Source organism: Emys orbicularis, chromosome 10, assembly GCF_028017835.1.
Source record: "Emys orbicularis isolate rEmyOrb1 chromosome 10, rEmyOrb1.hap1, whole genome shotgun sequence".
Lineage (NCBI taxonomy): Eukaryota > Metazoa > Chordata > Testudines > Emydidae > Emys > Emys orbicularis.
In genome coordinates, this window is record NC_088692.1 from 4,735,928 (window position 1) to 4,756,025 (window position 20,098).

General features: G+C 48.7%; 2 protein-coding genes across 2 annotated transcripts in view; one reads left to right on the plus strand and one right to left on the minus strand.

The window, feature by feature from the left end:
* Positions 1–402: 402 nt before the first annotated feature.
* RPUSD1 (RNA pseudouridine synthase domain containing 1) lies at positions 403–7,423 on the minus strand. The gene is made up of 5 exons (XM_065412752.1): positions 7,242–7,423; positions 5,840–5,963; positions 1,500–1,602; positions 1,284–1,385; positions 403–803 (listed from the first exon to the last, which is right to left on the minus strand). The coding sequence occupies exons 1-5, from the start codon at positions 7,421–7,423 to the stop codon at positions 403–405; spliced, it is 912 nt and encodes a 303-aa protein (XP_065268824.1).
* A 2,140-nt stretch (positions 7,424–9,563) lies between these two features.
* CHTF18 (chromosome transmission fidelity factor 18) overlaps positions 9,564–20,098 on the plus strand; it is a 48,828-nt gene continuing 38,293 nt past the window's right edge. The window contains exons 1-11 of the mRNA XM_065412339.1: positions 9,564–9,648; positions 10,296–10,571; positions 11,168–11,312; positions 12,058–12,256; positions 12,407–12,496; positions 13,938–13,990; positions 15,805–15,949; positions 16,695–16,907; positions 18,041–18,138; positions 18,246–18,369; positions 19,253–19,398. Coding sequence (XP_065268411.1) covers positions 9,564–9,648; positions 10,296–10,571; positions 11,168–11,312; positions 12,058–12,256; positions 12,407–12,496; positions 13,938–13,990; positions 15,805–15,949; positions 16,695–16,907; positions 18,041–18,138; positions 18,246–18,369; positions 19,253–19,398 — 1,574 coding nt within the window. The remainder of the gene's footprint in view (positions 9,649–10,295; positions 10,572–11,167; positions 11,313–12,057; positions 12,257–12,406; positions 12,497–13,937; positions 13,991–15,804; positions 15,950–16,694; positions 16,908–18,040; positions 18,139–18,245; positions 18,370–19,252; positions 19,399–20,098) is intronic.

Consider the following 20,098-nt stretch of genomic DNA (forward strand, 5'->3'; position numbering starts at 1 on the left):
ACCATTCTCTGCAGGAGCGTCATAAATGGATCAGCTCTGCTGACGCCCACCCAGCAGCTTAGCGCTAATACAAAGGTGCAGTCCACCGGGGCTTCTGCCTCATTTCTGATGTGGTGCATGACATTCAAATCCCATAGCTGAGTTGCAGAACAAGGAAAAGTGCATCCAGTGGTGGGGTGGAGCTTAACTCATGAAAAACAAAATCCTACTTGATGCTAAAATAAGTCAAATTTCAGACCCGGAAATGAACCCTTGGAGGATTCATTCTAAGATAGCTCAGCATAAAAAAGTGCTGACGCGGAGGCAGCGCTGGGTCCTGGGCAGGGGAGGGAGGGTTGTCTGTCATGTCCCACAGTGAGCAAATGGAATATTGGGTTTGAAATGCACAGCAACAGCAGCATCTCATGCCAAGGCCCACTCCGCCAACCACTGCTCACACTTGGTTCGTTCTTCCTCTCTCTCCAGGGTCTTGGTTTTGCTCGGCATCTCCTCTCCTCCACTACTAAGCAATGCTTCCTGGTTCCTCTCCTCTTCCTCTGCCCGGATAGTCTTGTCCTTCAGTTCCTGGATCATCTCATCCAGTCGGTGCACAACATGGTGAGGGACCCAGTTGCTATCCAGAGAGGTCAGAAAGGGGTCAGGGGCACTCACCTCAATCAGTTCCTTCCTGGTAGGGATCCGCAGGTAGTAAGCATGGAGCATCATTCTGTACGGGTTACTGTCCTTCTTAAAGCTGTACGTGAAGTCTCCCACTATGGGGTGTCCAGCAGCACTGCAGTGAACCCGGAGCTGGTGCGTCCGGCCTAAATGGAACATGGGAATGAAAGCGTAAAGGGCACAGAGTTCAAACACTGACACTGAATCCCTGGCTCTTGACGCCCGTGCTGTTGGGAGAGAATGCATCATACTTTTTGACCTTTGGAGACCCGGGCTCAAGACCCAATTTAGGTCATGACTGACAATGAGTTTGACTTTCATTTCATCCTAGCCCCTAAATGCTTCTGGTCCACAGTGCAGAACCAAATCACAACAGTGGAGAAAAGGCCCAGGACTGCAAATGCCAGATGACTGGGGTTTCTCCCTGCAGGACATCCTGCTCCTTCCCTCTAGCTCTCTTGCCTCAGAGAGACTCTCAATATTTTAGCTGATGAGACCCACCCAGCACCACTGTCAGGGTGAGTCAGCAGAAAAGCTCTGCACCCTACTCAAGGCCCTACGGCCTGGCTCCCCCTAACATAAGAAACAGTGCCATGCTGGGGTTGCCTCAGCCCTCCAGCACTTACCCGTCAGTGGCTGTAGAAGCACTTTAGTTACGGGGTCACCACTGTATGAACCATGCTCAAGGACGCTTAGCTCTGACTGGCAAGGCTTTGGATTTTCACAGCCTAAAACAAGATGGGAAATAGGATTTCAGCCATATCCATCATAGCTGCCCGTCTCGTGAGACGAACAATCATGATAACGGTGCAAGGAAAGGTCTGATCTATGAGCAGGCTTACCTTCTGTCCCCTCAATACACATCATGTGGGTCATGCCTTCTGTCGTGTTCTTCCCTATGGCATAACGGATCGTCATTCTGCTTTCGCTCACGTGGCCCCTGACCTGCAGCACAGAAGTTAGTTAGTTAGTTAGTTAGTTAACGGGACAAACCAACCCCTGAAACTCAGATCAGAACAATTCCAGGTCATTGAAAAAAAACAAAACCCAGTAATAAATTGCAATTTAACAAACTTGGACCCTCTTCTGGGCCATCAACTCTGGGCACAACTGTTCCCCCAAGAAAACGGAAACTCGACACAAAAATCATGCTCACACAGAAGAAGGCAAAGTCCCAGCCCCAAAGAGCTTCTGATCTAAGGTTTCGATCCTGGAACTGACAGTGCGCACGCAGACCACTGCATCTCTGTAGAGCCCATTGGTCTCCAATGAATCTACCGTGTGCTGGCACTTTCAGAATCAGAACCTGAGTACCCGATTCTAAATGTCAGTGGCTGCAGCATCCGTCCGTTAATACGACACAGAAAATACAGTTCAGACACATGATTCGCACAAAGAATACCCACTCTGAAAGCAGTACTAATATAGCCACGTATAGACACACTCAGGGTACGTCTTCACTACCCGCCGTATCGGCGGGTAGCAATCGATTTATCCGGGATCGATATATCGTGTCTCGTTAAGACGCAATATATCAATCCCCGAACGCGCTCACCGTCGACTCCGGAACTCCACCAGAGCGAGCGGCGGTAGCGCAGTCGACGGGGGAGCCGCGGCCGTCGATCCCGCGCCGTGTGGACCCCAGGTAATTCAATCCAAGATACTTCGACTTCAGCTACGCTATTCACGTAGCTGAAGTTGCGTATCTTGGATCGATCCCTCCCCAGTGTAGACCAGCCCTCACATATATACAGTATATATAAAATCTTGGGTGGGTTATCATCGAGACTTTTAACACTTGCAACATTAACAGTAGGTATCAATAATTATCTCCAGAAACACCAATAGCACTTCCTAAGATGCCTCTGTGAGGAAATGTTTGACATCCCTCAGTTCTGCTGGACAAATTGATTCTGTGACATTTACTCAACGCATGTTCGTTTTCTCCTGCGACACCATCCAAATGTCACTGATAATAAGCCGTTTGTCTGCAATTGGCTCTGAATTAATAACTCGGCCAGATTGCTAGGCAGATGATTCCCCTCAGCTCAGATCTATAAACACAAAACCATATTCACACAACGGTTGTCTCTGAAACATCTGGGGCTAACAACAGCCAATAGAGGGAAAGGATTTTCTTGCTCAGCTATGAAAAAGGGACATTGCATACACTATAATAACACAGGAGCACTGAAGCTGATCTCTCTATGGCATTTCTTTCACTCCTGTCTCCCTAGTCTCTATTCATATTTTAAGCATATGGTTAAATCACATCGACTTCAAAGTTAGACACGTGGCTTAAATGCTTTGGTGAGTCAGGATGTAAGCACTAATTACCATCTTTTTTCAACTGTGCTCGCCGTTGTTATTAAAAAGCAGAGATTAGAAACATTTCATGAAAACCGAAGTTCAAAAGAGAATAACACACAAGAGCACAGGAAATCACACACGGTTATCCTCAGCTACTAAGACGAAGGAATCCTTGTATTTAAGGAATTCAATAATTTTGGCGTATTCCCCCCACCCCAACCCGGCTGCCTTCACTCAAGATTGCTTCAGAACCAAATTGTTCTGATCTCTGCAGACTTATGTCAGCTCGTACATCAAAGATTACTGGCATATTTATACCGACTGATTTTCAATGCTGATTTAATCATGCCACAGGTTTTACTGTAGAGCTGCACATGAAGGGAAGTACTTAAATCTCCTCAGATATGAAGCAAACAGTACAATCGGGCTTTACCTATTGTTCGGTGAATTAAGCTAGGTAGGAACAATGGAACTACCAAACTCCTTGACTAATGCGTGAAACCTTCACTCCTGGGTTACCTTTAAAGCCAATTACCTGCAAGTCCAGACCCTCACAATACTACAGGGATTTTCCTTATTTGGTGCCAGTGAAAGGGGATGGATTGACAGACCTGGAAGGCACTCTTCTCCATATACAGGAACGGTACAGCATGCACATTGCCAGTGCGGATAACATCATCTCACCAACGGCTGGCACAGATCACTTCTATTGGTGATCAGACTCCAGTCCATTTGATCCTTCGCTTGCCTGGTCAGAGTACCACCACGGGGACTGCTGACGGAGTGGTTTACTCTATTGAGACCCACTGGTGAGACCACAGTTGTCAGACGGTAATCATTTGGCAGTTACTACCAAGATGGGCTGGACTGAAATTGTTGGACTAGGGAGGAAAGGATCTAGGTCCTATTGCAAATCCTCTAACCACCTACTCTCCTGGGCAATGCTGGATTTTACATGCTCAATGTGGGGCATGTTTTAAGACGGCTCCTCCGTGAGCTAGCTCTAATCTCATTACCAGGACATATGAGTCCCATGCAAAATTACTGGGTGAGGTTCTCTGGCCAGCAGTTGTGCAGGAGGTCAGACAAGGTGATTGTATATGTCCATTCTGGCCTTTAAAAACCCTCCAAACCTATGAATCTATTAATCTTCTTCAGCCTGTTGGTGGCAGAAGCCCATGGGAAGCTGTGGAATAGATGTCTGTGCCTTCCAGAGAGGATGTTCAAGGGGCATGGAAGTTATATTAGACTGACAATCAACCCCTGTAGATCACTCCATCCCGTTCTTCTGGGGATGAAATGGAACGGCCACCTGCAGCTTTATAACCTGGCACTTCCCAATACAAGCCCCGGGCATTGCTGCAACAAACACGCACTTCGCATATGCACAAACTCTGGCTAGTCTCCTGCCCATCTGTTTGGCTGGCACAACACCTGCTCTCAGATCGTACTGTCTGCCATTGGCCCCAAGTACCAAGAATTGGTTGGTTTCAACAGGAAATCGTCACAACCCTGCCAGTGCCACATCTCCTCTTGGAAAGCCCTCTTCAGGACCAGCATCATGTGCCTCCACTTATGTAGAAACACACAATACAGAAAAGGGGCACAGCTCATGGTCCATTGCCGCCTAGAGAGCTGGTGCCACAGTGCATGCTTGGAAAATTCACACTGGGAGGGTCAACGTGAACTTTGTACAACAAGAAATAATGGCCTGCCTGCTGGAAATTGCACCTCAACCAAAAGCCAGCAGGGATTTTATCTGACCACGCTACGCAAATCGCTCTGCGAAGGGCAGAATACTAGGCATTCAACAGCAAGGTCTGGGATCCTCCAGGTGTAGAGACTTGGCACACCCAAGAAAGAGCCCTAGTGACATGATCAGTGACAGACTAAAAAAAACTCTCCCAAAACTAAAGCTGATTATATATCTCCTGGGCACAATTGGCCCTGGGGTCAGGCGATTAATGCAGACAGGTCCCAGGGAAACCATCATGATCCACAGCCTAGAAAAAAGCTGATCGTGGGCAGCCCCGAGCAGCACTGTGTGCCTGTCTTTTTGGGCTGATGCTGGTCAGGTTCTGAGAACACTCCCCCTTTGTGTGCGACAGGCATTGCTCCGAGCATGCTCAGGGATGTAAACCTGACGTTGTTAGATGCATAGCTGGATAGCAGGGGTGAAGGCGGGGAGAGGTTTTCCTCTGTTCTCGTCATGGCGGCAGCAGTAATCACCATGTTAAGAGAGACGGAGGGGGGAGGACAGTCCGTGGGCCGAGGATCCAGGGCCAAAATCGAAGGAAAGGACAGGCCCATTGTAACAACTAGCCCCGTTCTCCAATAAACACGCGCTGACCTGTACAGCGCAAACAGCTGCAGAGACAAAAAGTTCCATTAACTCAAGACATGAAACACGTAGCCTGGTCAGACTCTGATTGGCAAGTACGGAGCTAGGCTCAACCTCTGCATCGTTTTTTCCTTTCTGAGGCCCTTCGTCCGGAAATGCTGCTCTTGATGGGGAGATTCCACAGCCCCTAGAAGGAAGGGTCAGAGAAAGCAATGTGGGCCCTGAAACCTGGAGCGAATAGGAAGGGGGGGATTAGAATGTTTAAAAATTAAGTCAGTCCCCGATCTTACTCTCAGGTGTTAGCTGAGCCTTATGGTTTAGTTCTAGCGCCTCATCACCGGTGCTGCTGCTGAACAGCTGTGAGCCAGATGTGCCTTCAGAATCCCAACCTTCACCAAAAATGGCTGAGGACACACCACTGGTTTATACGCCTCGGAGAGTAACACTGCCATTAAAAGGGCAGGATGCAATGAATGGTGGCCGAGAGGACATGGACCATGACAGAGCCCATGCAGAGGGGGCTACGCTTACCAGAGCGAGGTAGGCCTTGGTCACCATCCGTTCCTTAAAACACTTGTACGCGCTACCGGCAGCCGCTTTATTGAGAGCAACGCAGAGGGCCCCACTGGTGGAAAAGTCTAGCTGATGGCAAAACCTAGGAGAGATAGATAGTGCAAGGGAGGGTCAGAAACGCCCTCCTTGGGATTCTGAAAAGCCACAGCTGGCTCTTTCACCCATACAGCAGGAGTCTGGCGTAATGGTTTAAATGCAGGACACTGAGTTTGGGTGCCTAACTCCCATAGGCTACTTTGAAAATCCCACCCTAAAAGGGCAACCTATGGTGCTCGGGTACATCTAAGTACATGCTGGATCTTGGCCCAAGCCCAGGCCCACACCAAGAGCTTGTAGTCCAGATCTGCCCAGCTCTGAAGATGCAAAGCCTTATGTAAGTGCTCAGCATACTCTCAAGACAACCCATTCTTAAAGGGACACTGGCAACTTGAATTTGCTTTTACCGAAATAGTTACAGATAATCCCCATTGCTGGTAGAGCATCATTTCAATGGGACGTCTTGTAGTTTATTTATCTAAATTAATTGTAAGTGCTTTTACTTCTCGGTTCGGTTTTTATGTAGTGCCCATATCGCAGTACACCTCTACCCCGATATAACGCGACCCGATATAACACGAATTCGGATATAACGCGATAAAGCAGCGCTCCGGGGGAGAGGCTGCGCACTCCAGCGGATCAAAGCAAGTTGGATATAACGCGGTTTCACCTATAACGCGGTAAGATTTTTTTGGCTCACAAGGACAGCGTTATATCGAGGTAGAGGTGTATCTAGGGCAAACTGCTCAGAGAATGGAGGCTTTCCACTGAGACGGAGCCCCGCTAAAGTCAAGGGGATTCCGAATGGCCCAGCAGTCAGCCAACCTGGAGCAGTTTGCAGTCAGGATCTCAGTACTTAGGCCTTTATCCTCAAAGGCGCGTAACTTCTAATGATTTCAGTGGGAGTTAGGCGCCTAAATACCATTGAGGATCTGGGCTCCAGTGGATAATTTAGATCCTCCAAGCACTGTCTGTGTGCGATGGATTCTGCTCTTTGCCAGTCCCAGGTTTCAGGAGCGATTCTAGCTTTACCTTCTCCCTCTTCCCCACGCTCCTTGCTTTCTTGGCTCCCGTTACAGTGGGACACGGTCGCATCTTGGAGCATATCCTGAAGTTGGCCAGGTTTTGGTTCAGACGAATCTGCTCTGGTAGCTCATTTCAAAGTCAACTGCCCTGGCCTGTGAACGTTTCATCCCTGGCTCTCTAGGTCCCAGTCTTGCAAGCTGCATGTTCCTGGAATATCACAGCTGTCTCGGAGAGGACGTGCACTGGGATAACATCTCTGTCGAGCTGAGATGAACGTTGCCCTTCCGTGCTCACTTACCTGAAGCCATAATACGTGTCTGGGTCAGCCAGCTCTGGGAAACGGTACTTCAGCTGGCTCTGCAGGGTCAGCTTCTCATACCACATCTTGCTGTCGATGCGAACATCCCAGTGCTTGTTGACCACAATGAAGTCAGAGCTCTGGTACAGGATGGACAAGTTATCAATGCTGCCCGGCTCCATGGCCCTTTGAAGGGAAGTAAGCGCTCCACCTCGGGAGTGTGCTCTTTCGTTTATAAAATCCTTAAAAACAAAACAAAACAAAGCATCAGAATTGATCAAACATACACTGGACTGCTGGGATGCGGTGCAGAAGCTCCACACCTCCCTTCGTCCACCCTCTTCGATTGTTTGTTACACCCACCTGCTGTGTCTTCTCATAGAAAGACAGCAAGCTCCTTGTGTTAATACAGCAACAATCACAATGGGACCCTGACTGGGGCACTATCGCAACACGGGTAATTAATAATAGTGAGTGCACCCGCCTGTTGTGGGATGTACAGTGATGTGGTGATGTTAATGGATTCCCCACTTCCAGCTGTGTACAAAAGGCAGTGAACCCTCTCACTTCTACTCTCTATGCAACATTTGGGAGTCACAATGCGGTTGTACAGCGCCTAGCACAATGGGGTCCTCGTCCTTGGCTGGGGCTCCTAGGTGCTACCACAATACAAAAATTTATAATAATGAGTGCACCCATCTGACGTGGGATTGACAACGAACACACTCTGGGGGGCAGATGAACTTCAGACAGGCTTTTCCACTGGCCACGATTGAAAGGATGCTGCCAACTCAGACTAGGCCCAAAATGTAGATGGTGTAAAGCAAAGCTTCTACATAACCCAACAGAAATGTTACTGTGCTATTAAAAAATGTATAATCCAGGGGAAAAAGTCATTCAGAAATATATATGTGCCGATATATTTATATCCCTGTATGGGCTGAAACTGAAAAACGGCAGCCCTAAAAACAAAAGTGAACGTCACTTCATTGATCAAGTTGTGAGCAATGCAAAATGTAAACAAAACCCATCCAGAGTGAAAGGTTTTAAAATCCATTCAATTATAACCTAAGGCTATGTCTTTGTACTACAGAAAGGAATTGCTGGCACCTGAATCAGTATTGTCAGTAATATAGGCAACGAATGGTTTATTTATAATAGATGATTTTAAATTGGACAGTGTGCATTTACCGTCAGAAACCAGTGCAATGGGAACGCAACACACGTTGTGCATCACATATTGACTTTTAGATAAAAAATAAATCCCCTGCTGTTCAGGCTGAATGACTGATGATGGAAAAGATTCCACCCGCTAACCCATCCATCACCTCCAGGGCACAATACAAGACTGTCCCCTATACAGTACCTTCTCACGGGGGGAGGGATAGCTCAGTGGTTTGAGCACTGGCCTGCTAAACCCAGCGTTGTGAGTTCAATCCTTGAGGGGGCCACTTAGGGATCTGGGCCAAAATCAGTACTTGGTCCTGCTAGTGAAGGCAGGGGGCTAGACTCAATGACCTTTCAAGGTTCCTTCCAGTTCTAGAAGATGGATATCTCCATTATTATTATTATTATTATAGTTTGAGCGCCTGTCAAAAACAAGGCTTGCTTTGGTAGCAGTCAGCATCCAATGATGTGTACAGAAGGATGTAGGCCCCAGCTGTTGTTGGTACCCACATCCCGTTGTGGCCCACAGGTAACAACCCCCTTCATCCACCGCTTCTTGTCACTGACCCCTCCCAACGGCGGAAGCGCCAGCGAGGGGTGGTTATTCCTTGATGATGATGAACGTGCCAGCGGCAGCCCTCAGCCCTTAGCCTAGTCAGTGCGTCCTCCTGCCGCCCGGAGCCGGAGCTCAGCAGGACTTCGGAGCAACTTCTTCTTGAGACAGCTGCTCCAGCTGCAAAAACAGCGCAAGCAAAGGGGTGACGGTCCCTGCACAGAAGTGAGGGAATTCCTGCAAACCCCCCCCCCCCTTTTCGCGCTGGCCCGGGGGTTTCCCCAGCAGCGAAAACCTGCTTCCAGCACCCACCCCCGAAATGCACCGAGCGCCACCGACCTGCAGCTGCTGCTGCCGCCCTGCGCCCGGGGCCGGCGGAAAGGCGCCGCGGCTACATTGTTTCCAGCCGGGAGCGACACGAGACAGGGCCGCGGCGCGTGAAGGGCGAGGCAGCCAATCAGCGGCTGGCGAGGCGGCGGGATGGAACGTTACCCGGAAGGGCATGCGCGGCGCGCGCCCGGCTTCCAGTTGCAAGGGTAGCCCGGGCCGGCGGCGGTGCAGGGCCCCGGGAGCGGAGCGGAGCGGAGCTCGGGGCCGGGCTCATGGAGGAGCCGGAGCTGTATGGCATTGAAGATGAGTTCGATCAGCAGTTTGCAGACGAGCTGGAGGTGCTGGCAGAGATGGAAGGTGGGTGGCGCTGTGTGTGTCCAAAAGCAGCTGCTGGTTTGTTTGTAGTGTGTTGCAGTCATGCTTGCACGGGGGGGAGAGATTCCCCCCCCGCCGGTCTCTGGCAGAGCTGAGTTCAGGATGGCAAAGCCGGGGCTGCCCAGTGTATCAGGAGATTCAGCCTTGATCCATCAACCACTTGCCCCAGGAAGCGGTTTCTCATGTTGTGGCGGTTTCCTAATGTCCTTGTACATAGTGTTGGTCTTGGATGTTGACTATGCTCCCTGCAGGCTTTAAACTTGAGGAACAATGAATCTTATCCGAGGGTTTTACATGCTAATATTGTGCGTGGTACATTTCTTCATCCAATCGCCAATACTGAGGTTCCATCTCCCTGGGGCAAGCAACCATGTTTAAAGTTGCTTGTAGCTGGACTGACCTGGAATGTGGCTTGACCAGCAAATGTAGATGGAACCCAGCTGGATTTTAAAAGAAACCTGTTCAAGCTCAGCTGGCTAAAGGACGGGTTTAGTGCTATGCCTGCTGGCTGGCTGGTGTTGCAGTCTGGTTTGGCATCTCTGCTAAAATCAGGCTTATTCATGGCCGCTCCCCCCATGCAGATGGGGTCACATCATATCGCTGTCATTTAAAAAAAATATCTTTTTCAGATGTCCCATCTCAGCCATCGGCCCCCAAAGTGTCCCAGCTCCGAAGCAGAAAGCAGACATTTGAAGAAGCTATAACAGCCGGGGATGTGGTTAAGGACTCTGCCGCTCTAAAGTGCGAGCCAGGCCAGGAAAAGGACTCTCAACACCAGACAAATGCCGTGGAGAGCACTGGAGAGGCTAACCCTAAGAAGCGGCATCTAGAGTGTATTCTGCATGAATCCAAGGAGGAGGAGTGTTCGGAGAGCTTGCCCCCTCACCAGCCTCCTGCTGTGCTCAGTATGTTTTGGAAATGCTCTTTGGTTACATGTAGGCCAAGGCCCTTTTGTGCCTCCCTTTGCCTCCACTTGGTGCTGTACCTTAAATGCTCTTCTTAGGTGCTGATCCCCTTTGCAGCTCAGGCTATTGGCGTGACGCTGGATTGGCCAGTTTGTCATGTTTGTTCTAACCTAGAGGGTAAAGTGGACGCCTGCCACCCGCCTCCCAAGCCCGTGTTCCTCTTTGAGGCAACTGATGTTCATTTCTCAGGGTGTCCCAAAGGTGGCCACTGAGCAGGCCATTTCACTGAAAAGTTTTCTGTATGGAATCTCTCTAATTCAGGAAACATTAGTGTGTGTCCTAGCAGGACGATCTTGGAAACTCGGGCTTCCGGCTTCCGTTCCTGTCAATCTTGTTGACTCTTTGGGCAAGTCAGTTTGCCTTACTGTGCCTCAGTTGCCTGTCTGTTAAAAGGGGATACAAGGGGATATGAAGCTCTGTTCACTAATGCTTATAAAGTGCATTGAGATCCTTGGATGAAAGGAGTTGTATTAGCAATCTGTAAATACCCTGCTTTGATCGACATTCCCTCCCCCACTTCCCTTTGTGTCGAACAGCTCCTAAGCCAAAGCGACGAAGACTTGAAGCCGTTAAGAAGCTGAATTTTGGTGTGGAGGACAAATTGGCCTCTCCTGATTTCCCCCAGGATGACATTACCCCGCCTCCTTCCCCCGGGGACTGCTCCAAACCACAGAGTGCCAGGTTAACAGGGTTTGAATCCCTTTCTCATTATTTTGTCATTGTTGTGAGGAAGGCCCTTGACAGTCAGTAATTTTAAATCTTGGAGCTAAACTTATGCAGTAAACTAAAGGTCTTTGGAAGCTTGGGGTCAGATGTCCATTTAGGTTACAAGGGAAAACTATGTGGGTGGCTTTATCCTAGTCCCTTTTTGTGTCCACTTCACAGAACTAACAGCATAGGCAGTTTCTGCTCAGGAGAGACCCCTCACTATCTAAACCTTTATACCATACTCATTGCAGTGGTATTTGAGTGCCTTTCTTGGGCATGTCAGGAGCATGAGGTCAGGTTCAGGGGCTTTGACGGAGGGAAGAGAAGGACTGGGGAGTCATGTTTGAGGGTCAGCAGAGTGGTGTATGGAGGGGACTGTAATATCAGGACAGAAACTGCAGGTGACTAGACTACAAAGTGCTGCAGACCAGCATGTAGGTACGTTGGCAGAGCTGTGTGGAGGGCGCCCAGTACTGGAATAGCTGGGAATGCTGCCTGGCAGGCTTTGTGTGGATGACAGAGCTTGGTTGGGGGAAGTTTGCACAGCATTTTCCTGCTTGTATTTGTTGCCATTTTCTGGTGACTTTGGCCCATGAAATCTGATTTTGGGTGTATTAGATTCTAATGTTTCGGTTTTGAAGCAAGTTTTGGTACATTGAGTTTAGCCTGCTGGGAATGTGATTTCATGGGCACTTTCTCTTGTGTTCCTGTGTTAAAGGAGTCCAAAGTTCGTGAGCCCAGGTAGCCTGGAAGTGAGCGACATGGTTCCACTGCGCATGACGCCACCCCCTGAAAAGGACCCGAAACGGGTTCTCAAGCGCCCGCCCATCCTGGAGGACTATGTCAATGTGACTTCTGCTGATGGCACCAGAGTCTTCATGGTTCTGAAGGAAGATCACTCCAGAATTGGAGTGGAGGTAAGATCTGGCAACTGGAGACCGGGTTGGGTAGGTTTGTTTTGTGGCCTCCAATGTAGTGTTGGAAGCTGAGTACTCTAGAGTCTCTTGCTAAGGGTGAAATATGAACCTGTGCTTTGTAAATACTAGTGCAGTCTCTGATCTTTACAGCTCCCTGACTCTCTGGGCTGGAACGCACAAAGACCACTTCATTTACTGGGGGTTCCTTTTTCCTACCTAAAGGAGCAAGTGTCTGAAGAGGTATGGTACCCAATTCCTATTTCTAGCTCTTCCTCTCAGCTAGCAATTGATATTTCTAGGGTCAGGCATCAACGACCTGAATTCTCAAGTGTTTGTTAATTCTGGGTGCCTCGATCTTTAGTTTCGATACAGCTTAAGCTCCTGCAGTTCTGACTGTAGTTTGTAGAACCTGTGAAAGAATGTGTGACAAGCATTCATAAGCATAATACCCAGAATTAGCAGACACACCTGAAAATCAAGGTTCCAGATGTTCTGAAGTATCGCCAGCAGCAGCATTTTTCTGATCTGCTGCTTGCTTCCCATTTGAGGGTAGAAGTTAGAGATGGAAAAAGACTGGGATAACATTTCCAAAAGAATGTAAGTGACTTAGAGCCAAAGTCCTTTTGGCTTTCAATGAAAATTAGTCTCCTAAATTGCTAAGTCACTTTTCAAAATGGGATTTAGTTGCTTAAATGCTTTTGAAAATGTCACCCCTAGTAAATTTATTCCCTGTATTATGTTCTTAAGTGCTTTGCCCACTTAACATGAAACCAATAATGTGTGAGATGGCTTCCCCCACTTCCCTTTGAGTCTGTTCTGTTGGACTAACCCTTCTCCCTCCTTTCCCATGTGAAACGTTTGGTTTCCAGGCATGGCTCCATATAGCTTACCGTCAACAAAGCAGATCCTTAAGGGGCGTGGTCTCCATGCAGAACGAGCACCATGCAAATCAATCTCTAGCTAGGTCTTTAAGACGGTCTGGCTGGATGGCCAGTCTCTGTCCATCACTGGTGATCCAAGGTTTCATTGGTCACTTTCACCTCAGCGGCAGAAAAGCTCTTGGCCGTTTCAGTTACCAAGACAATTGACCAGATTGTCGCAGGTGCTCCCGCTTCAGTGTAAACACCCTCAGAATGTGACCGCACCAGCCCCAGAGGGACCATATAGATTATATCCAGCATCAAATTTACATGATTCGTTTTTCTTACTTGTGTGGATAGAACACTGAGATCAAGACGAGCTAGGAGAGGGTAGCACTCTTTAAATTAGCTTTTTTTTTTGGTATATGGTAGTTCGGAAAACCTGGTTCTTCAGAATTGGCCAGACGGCCTTCTTGAGGAACATACGGTGTTTGAGAGCCCAGCCTCATTCATACTTGTACCAAAGGACCCATCAGGTGCACACAGATTGTTTTATTGCAAGTACAGACAGAGACATTTCGAAAATGTAGCCTTAAATATCGTGTCCCTGAACAGCCAGGTCTGGGGAATGCCCACCAGGGGAAGTGACGTATTTTAATATATGGATTTTAATTCTTGGAATAAAGTAAAATAAAGTCATCTCAGCATAACCTCCTTGCCACCCTGCCAGGCAAAGAGCATTAGTTATGAAATCCTTGCTATGTTGCCAGACGTGTATTAGAGCAATTCTGACCCCCATCGCACCCCTGTTTGTTTTTAAGCGTCGGAGGCGAGTTTTGGAGGCATCGCAGCGGCTGACCGAAATATTAAACAGGTGGGTCATTTGGGCAATTCTCCTTCTGTCCTTGTAGCATCTACTGCCAGGGTTCTCACACGTCACTCTCTGGTGCCGCTTCCATCGCCGCAGTGAGGCTTCTGTTGGGATTCAGCCACTGACGCTGCCTGCTCATTGGAGCCTGCTCCAGGGTGTTCCTTTAAGTCGAAGAATGGCCTTGTGGTCCAGGGCATGAACTGGAAGTCAGGAGATCTGGGTACAGTTCCCAGCTCTGCCACAGATTTCCTTGGGCAAGTCACTTAATCATGCCATGCCTCTGTTCCCCATCTGTAACACAATAATCCTTTTCCCCCGGTGGTTTGCCTCTCATGTCTATGGAGACTGTGAGCCCTTTGAGGCAGGGACGGTCTCTTACTACGTATATGTACAGCAGCTAGCGCAGTGGGACCCTGATCTCAGATGAGGCCTCCAGGTGTTACTGTGATAATGTTTCCAGTGGGGTCCAGCAGGCATGTATTCTTGGCCCGATGCTATTCAAGATTTTTATCAATGACCTGGAAGGAAACATAAAATCATCACCAATAACTGCAGATGACACAAGAATTGGGGGCATGGTAAATAATGAAGAGGGCGGGTCACTGATACAGAGCGATCCGGATCGCTTGGTAAGCTGGGTGCATGCACACAATACGCATTTTACTATGGCTGTATGTAAATGAATCCACCTGGGAACAAAGAACGTAGGCCATACCTACAGGATGGGGGACTGTCTCCCGGGCAGCAGTGACTCTGAAAATAATTTGGGGATGGGGCTGGATAGTCAGCTGAACATGAGCTCCCAGTGTGATGCTCTGACCAAAAGAACTAATATGATCCTGGGATGCATCAACAGGGGACTCTCCAGTAAGATTAGAGCAGTTATTTTACCTCTGTATTTGGCACTGGTGTGACCGCTGCTGGAATCCCGTGCTACAAAAGTGCCGTGCAAATGCCTGTTCTCACTTTCTGGTGACATTGAAAACAAGAAGAGGGCAGCATTATCTCCTGTAAATGGAAACCAACTTGTTTGTCTGAGCGATTGGCTGAACAAGAAGAAGGACTGAGTGGACTTGTAGGCTCTGAAGTTTTACATTGTTTTGTTTTTGAGTGCAGTTATGTAACAAAAAAAAATCTACATTTGTAAGTTGCACTTTCACGACAAAGCGATTGCTCTACAGTACTTGTATGAGGTGGATTGAAAAATACTATTTCCTCTGTTTCTCATTTTTACAGTGCAAATATTTATAATCAAAAATAATACACACTTTGATTTCAATTTCAACACAGAATACAGTATATATGAAAAAGTAGAAAGACATCCAAAATATTTAATAAATTTCAATTGGAATTCTATTGTTTAACAGTGCGATTAAAACGGCGATTAATCGCGATTAATTTTTTTAATCGTGATTAATTTTTTTGAGTTAATTGTGTGAGTTAACTGCGATTAATGGACAGCCCTAAAAAATACCCAAACCCCATTACCTCTATTTATCCAGTGCAGTCGGTGATCTTTTGAAAAACCTCAACACTGGCTAGGCAGCAGTTGCTCAATGGCCTCGTATGGACCTTCCATGACCTGGGGCAGTTAGCTCTCCCGTCACCGCATTTCTCTAACTGCTCAGGTGCCTGGATTAAGTTAGCTGGATTTAGGATCTCTTCTGTCCTTTGAGTGTTGGCTGTTTTGATCCTAGGCTAGTGTTTATATTTCTATGATGACTATTGCCTGATCTTTCCATGGACTCTAGTACAGGCTCTCATGGGATGGGCACTTTGTGCTCTGAGGTTTTTAATCTCTGCCTTGTTTCCTGCAGTCACCTCCATGGAGAGGCTGGAAATGAGACCTCAGAGCCCAACGAGGAAACAGACGGTGCTGACGATGAGGACGAATCTGCCCTGCATTGCCTGTGGGTCGACAGATTTACTCCTAGACACTACACAGAGCTGCTCAGTGATGATGTAAGATCCCTATATAAAGTAGACCGAGGGGTTTTTTGAGGATAGTTCTTTAATCCTGGGGGTTTCTGGTGCCAAATTATTGTTGTTTGTGTTATAGCAGCTCCTGGAAACCCCAGCTGAGATCAGGGCCCCATTGTGCTAGACGGCGTTCATAGACCTAGTGAGAGACGGTCCCTGCCCCAAAGAACCTAGCATTTAAGTGGCCAAGCAAGGCAAAGGGTGGGAGGGAAAACAGGCACAGAGGTGGGAAGGGACAGGCCTAGGGTCACCCAGCAGGCCAGTGACAGAGTTTCACATACAACACAGGTCTCCTGATTCCTGATCCAGTGCTGGGCCCGCTAGATGGTGCTTGCACCTCCAAACCCAGATGGCATCTTCCATTCAAGAAGATTAAAATATCATATGCCTGAGTTAATTAATTATATCCATGTATTGGGGGACACACACAGAGTGCGTGTGTATTCTGGGGTCGAGGTTGGGCTGGGGAGAAATCCCTATGGCCTCCTGAAGGCTCGAGTCTGATCTGCTCAACTGTGGTGGTTTCATGTGTGCACGCAGAAAAGAACCTCCAACCGAGATCTGTGCGGTCCATAAACAGTAGCTTTTTAAGCTCTAGAGGAGGATGCTTTCAGCTCTGTACGGGGGAGTCTCTCTTGCACATGTCTGTTTCTCATTTTCTGCTCAGGCAGATCCTTCAAGCGCCTTTGATTATTTATCCTGCCCCCTTTCCTCCTCTGTCGTTCAGTACACAAATCGCTGCCTTCTGAAATGGCTGAAGCTGTGGGACGTGGTGGTTTTCGGGAAGGAAAAACCCGTGAAGAAAGCGAAGCCGAGTGCTGACGCCCGCCCTCCATTCAAACAGCCCAAGGAGCAGCAGAACAAATGGAGAAGTAAGGCACAATTCACAGAAGAGATTCTGGAGGCTGAGCTGGATCAACACAAGAGACCCAAATACAAGGTGCGGATTAGCAGCTTGGCCCCTCCTCTTCCAGCACGACCCTGAGAAATTTGGATTTACTTTTTAGAATTTAAGTGAATTCTTGGGGTTTTCCTGTCAACTGCTGCTTGCTCTTGCATTTTGCAAGTTTAAAAAGTGGGATCGCGGCTGGGGTGAAAGGAGATTATTCCAAGCACAGGCAGATTAAATGTGCTAGCTTCAACTCGGCGCATACTTGTGCTTGTCCTGTAGTTCATTCTTGTCTTCTGAAAATCACCTCCACTAGAGGGTGACATTACATACACTTAAGCAGGCACGATTCCTTCCAGCAGAGGGCAGTGCTGCACAAATACATCATAGGAGGATGAAATCATACACTCAGTTTATGATTTTATCAGTTTAGCTCTGTCCCGTAAATGGATTTTAAAGGGAAAATAAGAATAGATACTCAACAGCAGAATAGCACTGCATGCATCTCCTCTGTTGGATTAAACAGCAAGTTAAGGGATATAAATTAAGGTTATGGCAAAGATTGTTTTAAGTAAATACATTGCTGGGATCTTAACCACTTATGCAGAATGTGTCACCCTGAAGGGATCCCAAAGCACTCTACAAACTTAAATATACCGTCCTACATATTGCTGGCACAGCTGGCACTGATGCCTATAGTTCAGGTTGACTTATGTGTTCCATTAATGGATTCTCCCATCGCCTTAAATAAGTGAACTGTTTTCGTTTGCTTTTATAACTTGGCCAGACTTGGGTATGTAAAATGCATAAATATAGCAATCCGTGCAGCCGCTTCTAGGGTGGACCGAGGCTGATGTTTAATAGCAGTGCCACGGGATCATTTAAGACAGGAAGTGAAGAAGAATTTCATTGAAATGGCAGGAATTAAATAGCCAAGGTTACAATGACCCGAACTGGGATTTGATCAGGCTACTGGGCTAGTGTTGCTGTATAAAGCACCATAGGGTCTTAATGCCAAGAAGTTCCCGGAGCCTTGGGAGGTAGAGGATGGGGCAGCTTTAAAGACAGAGCAGTTTTTAGAGCTTTAACTCTTTGCAACATAGACCTTGTTTGATATCGAGCGACTGTCCTGCGGTGCTGGGCACACGGTGTGCATTGCTCTGTATTCCCACTCTCTGCTGCAGGTGGCGCTGCTGTGTGGCCCACCGGGTTTGGGGAAGACCACGCTGGCCCACGTGATTGCCAAGCATGCAGGATACAACGCCGTTGAAATGAACGCCAGGTGAGTCGGTTCTCCTGCCTGGCCTTCCGGTCTATCCTGGCAGGATATCTTCAAGGCAGAATAAACGCAAGAGGGATATAAACGGCTCCAAACGGCTTTTGTTTCAGTGATGACCGCAGCCCGGACATATTCAAAACGCGGATTGAAGCTGCTACTCAGATGAAGTCTGTGCTGGGGGCCAGTGAGAAGCCCAACTGCCTGGTCATTGATGAGATAGACGGTGCGCCAACTGTAAGCCCTGTGACTTGTGAGGGGGGCCCAACCTTGGGTTTCGTAGCTGGGGAGATCCTACCGTTTCCTCATCACTGGTTCTTCTGTGTTGGGGGAGCAGGAAAGTGACCGAGACACTTAGAGCCAGATTTTGAAAGGTACCTAGGCACCCAGGGATATTTTCAAAAACACCTACTTGCCTGACACCCACTGAAATCAGTGGGAGTTCAGTGGCTAGAGGCTTTTGAAAATCCCACTCGACGCTTTAATACCTTTAAAAATCTGGCCCTTAGTGGTTTGCTGCAGGTGTGATTAGTCATCATTGCTCTGCTTTGCAAGTCCAGACTGGTCAGTAACTTTCTGAGAGAGGAGAACTTAGCCTGGCTTCTCCTCTGGCTGGGCCCAATGAGCGATGTCAAAGCCTGACTCCTAGTGGTGGCGACTCATGTCTGCAATGTGTGCCGCGCGTACTGGGGAAGAGGTCGAGAGGGTTCTAAGCAAGTCGGAAATGGGGGAGAGAGAGTTCAGTTGTAGAATGGGGTGAAGCCTTTAACTGGGTTGTGTGCTTGTGGGCTTCCTTCCAAGAAAAGCATTTGGTACACTTGGGCGTCTTGGGGAGAGGATAGGTACAGGACTGTCGAGCGTAGAGATTGGATCGCGGCGCCCGCCCCCCAATAATGGACAGATCTCGTACTAACACAGTTCTGTGCTTGATCTTGGCAGAAGACCCCGAGGAAGAGAGATCCAGCTGATGAGTGCCCCACCCAGCGGCACTGGAGTCGAGCATCCTGACCCACCCCCCGGCTTTCCCCATAGCGGAGAATTAGCTCAGTCGTATTAACTCTTTCCCGCATCCCTCAATAACTAACGTTCACTCTTTTTTCCCCCCACCCAATTCTTCAAGGCTTCTATTAATGTGTTGCTAAGCATCATCAACCGTAAGGACACGGAGGCCGAGCCGGCAGCTAACCCTGGCGGAGCAGGTGGCAGAAAAAGGAGACGGGAAGGCGGCATCTTATTAAGGCCAATCATCTGCATTTGCAATGACCAGTTAGTATCTTTCATTTGGGGCCTTTCACTCTGGGTCAGGAAATTGAAGATAGGATCAGGCGTAAAGCCAGAACCAACCAGCAGAGGGTTTCTGGCTGGCTGCTCCGTGGTGCTGGGGCTAGAATAAAGAATGGTGGTGGTTAGTTTTACTTCTGAATGCTTTGCTTCCTTCTCTGCAGACCACACTGAGTACATGGTTTGTGTGGGGTGACTGTGAAGACCAGTGGTCCCCAAACTTTTGAGGGTCGCCCCCCTCCCACCGCCCGTTGTCCACACACCCCTGCCAGGCTGGGAACGGGGCCATGGCTGGAAGGGACTGGCGGGTGGCTGGGGTAAGGGAGCCAAAGCTGGAGTTGCAGATGTAGGTGGGCTGTGGTGGGGGCCGGCAGCCGAGCCCATGGCCAGGTGTGGCTCTGCTCCCGGCCTTGCCCCCCAGCCTCAGCCCCGAGCCAGGAATGGAGCCGCACTGGGGCTGGGGCTGGAGGGCGCAGCTGGGGGCAGGACTGGAGCAGAGCTGGGGGCAGGGAGGGGCTGTGTGGCGCTCCCTCCCTGCCCCCATGGGGGCTGGCCCAGGCCCTGCCATGCACCCCAGGACGTTCCTCTATGCCCCCTTTGGGGGATGTGCCCCACACTTTGGGGACCTATGGTGAAGACACTGTGTGATTCATTATGTGAAAGCAATTCCCCCCCCTTCTCTATC